At 42.7% G+C, this 10,254-nt stretch overlaps 1 protein-coding gene across 1 annotated transcript; it reads left to right on the top strand.

The window, feature by feature from the left end:
• The first annotated feature begins 5,250 nt into the window (after window positions 1-5,250).
• On the top strand, window positions 5,251-7,156 carry LOC115542381 (uncharacterized). Its single transcript, XM_030354648.1, has 6 exons — window positions 5,251-5,442; window positions 5,568-5,643; window positions 5,720-5,977; window positions 6,193-6,364; window positions 6,453-6,601; window positions 6,702-7,156. The coding sequence occupies exons 3-6, from the start codon at window positions 5,848-5,850 to the stop codon at window positions 6,890-6,892; spliced, it is 642 nt and encodes a 213-aa protein (XP_030210508.1). The 5' UTR covers window positions 5,251-5,442; window positions 5,568-5,643; window positions 5,720-5,847; the 3' UTR covers window positions 6,893-7,156.
• Window positions 7,157-10,254: the final 3,098 nt, after the last annotated feature.

Here is a 10,254-nt window from a genome sequence, read left to right as displayed (position 1 = left end):
GCATAGTGGGCCTTTAAAATGAGTTATATGAAATGATATCACATCCTTGATTTGTTTACATATTTTATAGTTCATCTCAACAACCCAATACCATGACATCAAGCTCTGCAGAAATCAGCTAATAACCCTTTGATTTGAATCCGGTGTGAAGGGGAAAACATGCCTATAATAGTGTGTTCCAGGTACACTTTTTTGCCCAAAAATAACCAGCTATAACTGGGAGTACAAGAGGGTAGAAGGGGGGCGAAAACACGTGTTTCCCAGGAACGCACCATATGTATTTAGGATGAGTTGAACAGGTCAATCTCCTCATCAGTAAAACGCTACAACTACTGCGGTCCAGTGGCCGGTAGAATACAGTTGTATTCGTTTGTTGTATGGTGAGCAGACATTGTTAAACATTGTATTCCCTTGGTATCCAAGCAGTAGAGATCAGTGCCTGTAGCCCCTTTGTTGAATTGTGCCCATTCTCGTGTGATGCCCCTTGCTTGCTGAGGTGCACACTCGAGTTACAGTGCGTGTATTTATAGGAATGAATGGGCGGCCATGGCATGTATTAGTCCACGGTCCTTTCTCTATAATAGGTCCATGGTAATTACACACATAACTGATGCTATCTACCTTAAAGGCCATGGTGCAGGTTTTATTTTTTTCGGATTTGCGCCATTTGCTTGTTGGTAATAAAATTTTTAATGGTTACCTATTGTATTTAATGTGGTTGGGTATCACAAAACGGAATTTAATACGAAAAAGTGGGTCATATTGGAGCGGTTTGCGATAGCTTCTCATTTCTCCCGGAAACCGTTGCATGACGTCACGGTAGGGAGACGACAGACGTAGCCCTTCGAGACCCATTGAGAGTAGAGAGTACGAGAGAGATAAGAGACAGATAAGTAAGAGATAAATACATAGATACATACAGGTGCTGGTCAAATTATTAGAATATCATGAAAAAGTTGATTTATTTCAGTAATTATATTCAGAACGTGAAACTTACATATTATATCAATTCATTACACACAGAGTGATATATTTGAAATGTTTATTTCTTTTAATTTGGATGATTAGTACTGACAATTACTGAAAATCCCAAATTCAGTATCTCAGAAAATTAGAATATTAGTTACGACTAGTACAAAAAATGATTTTTTAGAAATGTGGGCCAACTGAAAAGTATGAACATGGAAAGTTTCAGCATGTATGGCAATCAATACTTAGTTGCAGCTCCTTTTGCCTGAATTGCTGCAGCAATACGGCGTGGCATGGAGTCGACCAGTCTGTTGCACTCCTCAGGTGTTATGAGAGCCCAGGTTGCTTTAATAGTGGCCTTCAGCTCTTCAGCATTGTTGGGTCTGGCATCTCGCATCTTCCGCTTCACAATACCCCATAGGTTTTCTATGGGGTTAAGGTCAGGTGAGTTTGCAGGCCAATCAAGAAGAGGGATACCATGGTCCTTAAACCAGGTACTGGTAGATTTGGCACTGTGTGCAGGTGCCAAGTCATGTTGGAAAATGAAATCGTCACCTCCATAAAGTTGGTCCGCGGCAGGCAGCATAAAGTGTTCTAAAACTTCCTGGTAGACTGCTGCATTGACCCTGGACCTCAGGAAACACAGTGGACCAACAGCAGCAGATGACATGGCACCCCAGACCATTACTGACTGTGGAAATTTTACACTGGACTTCAGGCAACGTGGATTCTGTGCCTCTCCTGTCTTCCTCCAGACTCTGGGACCTTGATTTCCAAAGGAGATACAAAATTTACTTTCATCTGAAAACATAACTTTGGACCACTCAGCAGCAGTCCAGTCCTTTTTGTCTTGAGCCCAGGCGAGACGCTTTTGACGTTGTCTCTTATTCAAGAGTGGCTTTACACGAGGAATGCGACAGCTGAAGCCCATATCTTGCATACGTCGGTGTGTGGTGCTTCTTGAAGCACTGACTCCAGCTACAGTCCACTCTTTGTGGATCTCCCCCACATTTTTGAATCGGTTTTGTTTGACAATCCTCTCCAGGGCGCGTTTATCCCTCTTGCTTGTACACTCTTTTCTACCACATCTTTTTCTTCCCTTCGCCTCTCTATTAATGTGCTTGGACACAGAGCTCTGGGAACATCCAACCTCTTTGGCAATGACCTTTTGTGTCTTGCCCTCCTTCTTTAAAGTATCAATGGTCATCTTTTGGACAGTTGTCAAGTCAGCAGTCTTCCCCATGATTGTGTGTCATACAGAATCAAAACGAGAGACCATTTAAAGGCTTTTCCAGGTGTTTTGAGTTAGTTAGCTAATTAGAGTGTGGCACCAGGTGTCAATATCTGACCTTTTCACCATATTCTAATTTTCTGAGATGTTGAATTTAGGGTTTTCATTGGTTGTCAGCTATAATCATCTTCTTTTTGGCAAAAAACACTTATAATGTATCAGTCTGTTTGGAATGAATGTATACATTCTACAGGTTTGACTTTCTAAATGGAATTAATGAAATAAATCAACTTTTTCATGATATTCTAATAATATGACCAGCACCTGTATATAGATAGCCTAGATAGATAGATGGATAGACATATAGATAGATAGAGATAGACAGAATAGATAGATATATAGACCGATATAGATATAGACCGAGAGATAGGGAGACAGGCAGACAGATAGCATAGCATAGCGAGTTAGGTAGGTAGGTGGGTAGGTAGGTGTAGCATAGCGAGTTAGGTAGGTGGGTAGGTAGGTGTAGCTTTAGAATGGTGTACAACTGTGTTTGTGCTGGGTGTAATAATTCTAGCAGAACAGGACACATGGTCCATGCCTTTCCGAAGGACAAGGCAACCCTGGGTACAGTTTGTCCGCGTTAGACGGGCAGATTTTTCTATTCCCTCGGTCACTAAGCACTCCAAGGTCTGCAGCGCTCATTTCACGGAGGAAGATTACGACCAAGGGGATATCAGGATGGTATCTCTCGGGTTAAAGAGGCTGGCACAGCTTATTCCGAACGCCGTGCCTTCTGTGCACACGCATCTCTCTGCCTGCCCTGCCCCGAGACCGAGAGGCACCAAGATCAGTGCCGCCAGCCGCAAGCGAGAGCTGGCTATGGTAAGCCTCATGGTAATGTTTACAAGCTGTGCGTTAGCTAGCCCTGTGTATACTACATACCGTATTCCCTTTGACACCGCCTCCACTACCTTCATGACTCATGATCAGTCTGACATTAGAAAAGAACATTTCGTGATTCATGAATATGAACCAAAACAAAATTGTCCTGAAGTAAATGTCCAAAAGCTTGTCATATCTAACTAGAAAGCGCCATGGCTAGTGTTTGGATCAGTGGCGCTCATCAAGCGACTTTCACAACAGTGTGTGTGTGTTCTATTTAGTTGATGGATTTAATTGCCCTTTTCCTGATGGAAAGTGACTATTACGGTCCTCTTTCATATGTATTTAGACGTGACTGTGTCGCTGACGCTAATTTATTTACGCAAGATGTTGACAGATGCCTCACCGTGTGAGACCACGGACGGTGTCAATGCTGCTACGGTAGAGGACCCCTTGCCCTACTCCACTTGTGACACTGGGACACAATGTATTTTGAAGCCCCTTGGAAGGTCTCACGGTAAATCTTGTTATTTTTTTAGTGGTTGATATGCTGTCTAAAACATACGTTGCCAAATTATATGCATGCAGGAAATTTCCAAACACATTGCTAAAATTAATACATAACCTAGATCAAAACATAACCGCTTAGATTTGCCATGATTGTCATCTGTTTGGGTATGTTTATTGACTCTGCCACAGCTGTACAAGTGAACCTGAAGCCCAAGATGGTCAGCATGGGGACACAAACTTCCACCCCCCTCACTAGTCCTGACCCAACGGATGGAGAAGATGATCTCTCTGTCATCAGTGATGCATCATGGGTACCAGGAGACCAGATGTCTGAGGAGGATGAGGAGGTGTTGTGTGAGGAGCCATCTCAAACTTGTGACCCCCACCAAAAGTGAGATAATTTAAAGCCAACATAGACCAACTTTGAATTTTCATTTTCGTGCATCTGTAGTTTGACTGACACCCCCCCCCCCCTCTTTTTTGTTGTAGTGGCATTGACAAATTCATTGTTTGCCAAGAGGAGCTCATGGCCCTGTTTGCCATCTGTCCGGCCTGTTGTGAGAAGTCAGATAGTAGAATCGTGCAGCAGGAAGGAACATTTGTTAAAATAGAGCAGGTAGGGTTTTGTTTACACTGCAGGCCATATCTGATTTAGAAAATCAGAATATCTTACTAAAATCGAATAGCCCTGACTGTCTGCCCACATTGCTCATTGCAAGTGATCAGTGCATCCTCCTATCCACATAAGTTGCTATAACAGTCTAATATCTTGTGGATTTATAATGGCTAGCTTGGTTGGTGCTGACGTTGCTTCTTTTTCAAATTAGTCTTTCCAGTTAATTTACAATGTATGTACCAGGCTTGCTTTAGTCTGTGGGTTTATGATGCCATCATATTTGAGTGTTATACACTGATTGTCATGTTTTTTTTTTTCAAAATATCTAGGTCTGTGCATGTGGCTACCAGCGTTTCTGGCAAAACCAGCCGATCCTAAACAGGAATATGCCAACCTGTAACCTCCTTTTAAGCGGGGCCATCCATTTCTCTGGATGTTTGGCCACCCAGACATTACGGATGATGACCCTGTTTGGCCTTCAGTGCATCAGCGCATGCACTTTCTTTCGCCATCAGCGCCGTTACACCATCCCCGTCATCATTCAGGCCTGGCAGAACGAGCAGGCCAAGAATTTTAGTGACCTCAAGGCAATGGATGGAGGCCTAGTTGTTGCTGGTGACTGCAGGTAAAGCAGAATTTGTTGATTCTATGCTAGCGGCCACTAAGGGGTATGAACTTTAATAATCTCATGTCATTGTTAATTTTGTATCCTAATACTGTTCTCCACACTTTGTTTGTGCGAGAGCTCATAGACCAGTTGCACATTTTTTTTTTATTTGTTATCATGCAGGGCGGCTTTAGTTTACATTTGCAGATGTCATGGTGGATTGTCTTTACAGACACTGGTTATTAAAAACTTGAAACATAATTTTAATTTCTAATTATCCCCAGGTCAGATTCTCCAGGGCACTGTGCAAAGTACGGCTCCTACACATTGATAGAGGACAGAGTAAACAAGGTGGTTGATGTTCAGCTTGTTCAGGTAAGCCTGATGTTATTAGACAGAAAGAAATGAACTCTCTGCAATTTGTTAAATGGACTGCATCTTAATATAGCACTTTTCCACGTGTACAACCATGCATAGGGCTACACTTACACTTATATTATGTTGCAGAGCTCAGAGGTCCCCAACAGCTCTTGGTGTGAGATGGAGGGGCTCAAGCGCAGCATCGGCTTGCTGAGGCGGAACGACCTGCATTTGTCAACCCTCATCACAGACAGACATCGCCAGGTATTTACAAAAAGAAAAATAATGTAGATTTATGAATTTCACTGAGGCTGGACATTTGTGCTTTGCTGATGCACTGAGGGCCAGACAGTGCAAGCATCCACAAAAGTTTGCTCTTTACTCCTTAGGTTGCCAAATGGGTGAGAGAAGAGCTGTGCCCTGAAGGGACACAGCATTATTTTGATGTCTGGCACATTGGGAAAAGTATGTATCCATTGTTGGAAAGTTTAAGCAGTTTTTTTTTATTGCATTTAGATTAATACCATTTGTTCTAAACCAGGTCTGGGGAAGGCCTTGGATACAGCCTCAAAAGACAGACAGTGTGAACAACTACAGTTGTGGAGGCCAGCCATAGTAAACCACCTGTACTGGACTGCAGCCTCAACCCCTGATGGCAATCCATGAGTGATGGAGGCCAAATGGAGAAGCTTGGTGAATCACATTCAGGACATCCACGACCATGACACCCCTGCCTTCTCCAGTTGCGCTCATGCCCCTCTGGAGGGGGATCAACGAGATAAAGAGTGGCTGGAACCAGGTACAGTACACAGTATGTGGCATTATGAATGCTCTACAGGGTTTCCATTTAAATCATTATTTCATACTCTGGGGATTTCATAACATTCTGTTTACTGTAAATATGTTTGCTATAATTCATATGCAGGACAATTTCATGTGTTTCCACTGGAGAAAAAATATCTGTCTATTTGTATGTCTGCTGTGTGTGTGCCTACCTATCTTGGTCTCTTGCAGGCTCAATGGCAGCAGTAAAACTGGAGGGTATCATCACAAGGACATCCTTACTGAAGGATGTTCGACAGCTGTCTCCGCAGCACCAGACTTACTCCCTTGAAGCCTTCCACTCCCTGATCCTGCACTTCGCACCCAAGCACACTGGGTTTTCATACCAGGGCATGTATAGCAGGTCAGTGCTGTCCAATGGAATAACAATGCCGTATTTGATCATACATACACCAGGTTTCGAAAGTGTTCTCAAATGTGTTATTCTGTAGGCTTCTCTTAGCGGCGCTGCATTACAACCATAATGCGAACAGAGAGACCGCACGAAGAAGCGATGGTTTGGAGAGGTATAGCGTGCGATATCCACGTTTCAGAAAAGGTGCCTGGGTAGTTGTGCCCATCAAAGAGAAGGCCTCATACGGTAGGCAGTGTCATGCAGTTCTATCATATTTTGACATTTGCGCACAAGACATCTGTGACATCGATCTTTATACAGTATTTTATCATTATTATGTCTGCAGGTTATGCAACGTCATTAATCGAGGCTCTTCGGGAGAGCTACATGGATTCACCCAAGGCTCTTCAAGAGGTTAGCGCCAATTTGTCAGCCTGTGCACCCGCCCCCATCGCCAAATCCTTCGAACAAATTCCCAAGGAGGAGGCCGTCAGCCTCTATCTAGCCCAGCAGTCACGCTACAAAAAATTGAATTAGCATAGTTTTTTTCCCACACAGGCCAATCATTTAGTTGTGAGTATGTATAAATGTATATAGTAAGTATATGTTATTTTATTTGGTGGTGGTTTTCTGTATGCCGCATGTTTTGTTTTCTCTTTGTGTGCTGTTTATTGCTTGGGTTTTTTGATTGTTCCAGGAAGTTTATTATAACCTTACATTTTAACCCCTTGCGCTGACCCTAACATCTGTCGACTAACATTATCTCTTGGTTATTTATGGCTGCAACCCATTCATTCCTTTATCAGCATCACCATGGTTACCGCCTCACTGCATGTCGCATGTTTTGTTTTTATTACTTGGGTTTTTTACTTAGTTGTGTGCACAAATCATTCCATTACAGCTCCATTTGCCCCATAATTCATAAAAAGTAAGAATTGTAAGAATCCGAAAGGGACCTCTGTGTGCGCTTTTCTCTTGGATCACTATGCGTCTGCTCTATGTGATATCATTGCATGTATGTGTCCGTGAGTGAGTGAGAGAATGTGCTGTGTGAGTGCTGACCCTCAGGTAAGACCACACTATTGCAAGATTATTTTATGTTGGTTTCTTTGTGCCTAACCCTTTTTTTCTTGATTTGTTTACTATATCAGGCCTTTCAACCTGTCCCTTTTTTCAGTAATCGATCCCTATTACTTGGGATGACCTAATAAACTGTTTTTATATGAATTCACATGTTCTGTGTATTTTATAACATTTTAAAGGCGGTTGAGCGATCGCAACACAACTAGCATGAGTTAATTCTTGAACTGAAAAATAATTGTATTCATGTTGTACGTGCCAATATGTTTTTTATTCTTCATCCAAAAGAGGCCATTGAAAGCCATGATAGGTCTGGTCACCACTCTGAAATTGTTGCCTGATGGCTGAAACCAGACAGGAGGGTAGAGGCTTCCTTATATGCAGGCCAAGAACTCCATAAGCCCATCGTATAGCCTGCCTGTATGCAGTGTACCGGTATTGCCTAGGGAAATAGGTTGGAAAATAAAAAAATTGCATGCACGTTTATTGTCTATGCAACACATCTCTAGTCGCCTATAACTGTTTAAGTTGGTTCATAGGACTCTATAAAAAGAATGCTAAAGTAACAAACAATTAACATACTCGTGCGTGCTGGCTTGAAGGGGACCATGATCCTGCTTGAAACGTGTGTACGCTATCTTAAGCACAAACGGATTCAGGCAGCATGCATCAAATCCTGGATGCTGAGTGAGGCATGTCACATCTGCTGGTCTTGGGCTGAGCTTCTCGACCAGCGACCAAAACGCACTCACTTCCCTACAGCACAAGCTCTCCACCACAGATTCCATAGGACGGCACCGCCCACACAAACACCTGCCAAACACAGCGACACAGACACGCTTACTACTCTCCCTCTCTCTGTAAGCGGTACCCTGATGGTGTCAATGACAATCAATCACGAGGAGTAGAATCGAAAATAATCACCGCTGAATTCATGACCAGCCTACGTGATCGGCGGCTACCGGGTACGTTTGCAACAACACTTTCACCGGAGGAATATGTAAAAGCTTAGAAATAAAGACTAGGCAAAATATGTACCGGTAGTTACTGGAGCTATTAGGCAACCATCAAAACGTGGGATAACTAATCGTAGGGTTTATCCGGGGAGGGGGGATAGCTCAAGCGCTCGTTGCTGCATTGCTAAATGATAGCAACTCACCAGGACACCTCACCAACTCTCCACCCATTCTCCTCTGACCATGAATTTAATTGGCTTTGACGGCCATCAATCCTCGGCAATTCCTCATTCGCCCCCTCACGTCTAACAGGCTCGAAATTATACGGCTGTGGGCCATCATAAATGTAATTTGTGGTTCTTGCCACCTCTTCCTCATCCCAGTTAGACGCCATAGTTCTAGTACTAGGCTGAGGCTACCTTCCACCACGACTCCCTACCGTGACGTTACCACCGAACGACGTTAGAAAACACCCGTTACCACAAAAAACGACAAAAACTGGACTTTAACGCAATTTTGGAGACATTTCATGAATGCGGTACATATTTTGAGTGCTTTATGTACCCATTAATCGAAACTTCCGGTTAACCTGCACCATAGGCTTTAACATTAGCGACAATAACTTGGCTGTAGCGCTAATGCTAAAGCAACATTATAATGCTAACAAGGTAACTATATACAGTAAAGCAACACAATGATATGGCGTTAGTTAACTTACCTTTTCGAGGTTTGTAGCTGAGCCGAGGAGAGTTGGTACTGATCCAGACTTGATTTTCAGACGTTGAGCAAGTCCAGCTCTGTATTGGCCCAAGTTGAGGAAGCAGTAGTCAGTGAAATGTTTGGCGCTGCCGTGTTCTAGCAACGGGACGGCCATACGTTCCTGACCTCATCTGACTCCCGCGCTGCGTTTGTATCCAGTAGGCGTGGCCTATGACGTATTGGCCCCGGCTTCCTCATCTGTCTAAAGATGCTGCCAGAGCAATAGAGCGAGAAGAGTTGCGACCATAGATATATCTATTAACTAGATGCCCTACGGCGGCAATATATATAATAATATATAATATATATGTCTATGGTTGCGACACTCTCTGATCTCGCCGGCAGGGTCGTCACGTGGTTCATGTAAGCCTGTATAGTGCAAGAACAGGCCGCGCTGCCGTGTTCTTCAATGGGACTGCCAGCAGCGATTGCAATATAGAATGGTAAATATAAATTAGTACTTTTCTGACCATTGTTGCATATTTGTAAACGTCAGTTTTACATTTGGAGTGGTAGGGTGACAACTGCAAGCAACTTAAATACGTTAAAGGGCATGGTGCAGGTTTCTATTTTCTTCTTTTCTGGCAATTTTCTAGTTGGTAATAAACATTTAAACAATTATCCATTGTATTTGATGTTGTAGGGTATCACAAAATATAAATATTAGGAAAAGTAGGTGATATATTAGTGGTTATTAGCCACAGGTTAGCGATGATTCTTATTTCTCCCACAATGCATTGCACGACGTCACGTAAGGTACTCCGCTTTTGGACGACAGCCGAAGCCGCTAGTGAGAGAGAGTGACAGTGTCAGATTATATTAGTAAATACATAAATAGAGATAGCCTAGATATATATATAGATAGATAGATAGATAGATAGATAGATAGATAGATAGATAGATAGATAGATAGATAGATAGATAGATAGAATAACATCGATAGATAGATAGATAGATAGATAGATAGATAGATAGATAGATAGATAGATAGATAGATAGATAGATAGATAGATAGATAGATAGATAGAATAGCATAACATCGATAGATAGTGAGGGATAGCATAGCATAGCATAACATATAGAGAGAGAGAGAGAGAGAGAGAG

This window comes from Gadus morhua, chromosome 4 (genome assembly GCF_902167405.1).
Source record: "Gadus morhua chromosome 4, gadMor3.0, whole genome shotgun sequence".
In the NCBI taxonomy this organism is placed as follows: Eukaryota; Metazoa; Chordata; class Actinopteri; order Gadiformes; family Gadidae; genus Gadus; species Gadus morhua.
The sequence above is the reverse complement of the archived record's forward strand: the minus strand, read 5'-3'. Positions and strand labels throughout refer to the sequence as shown.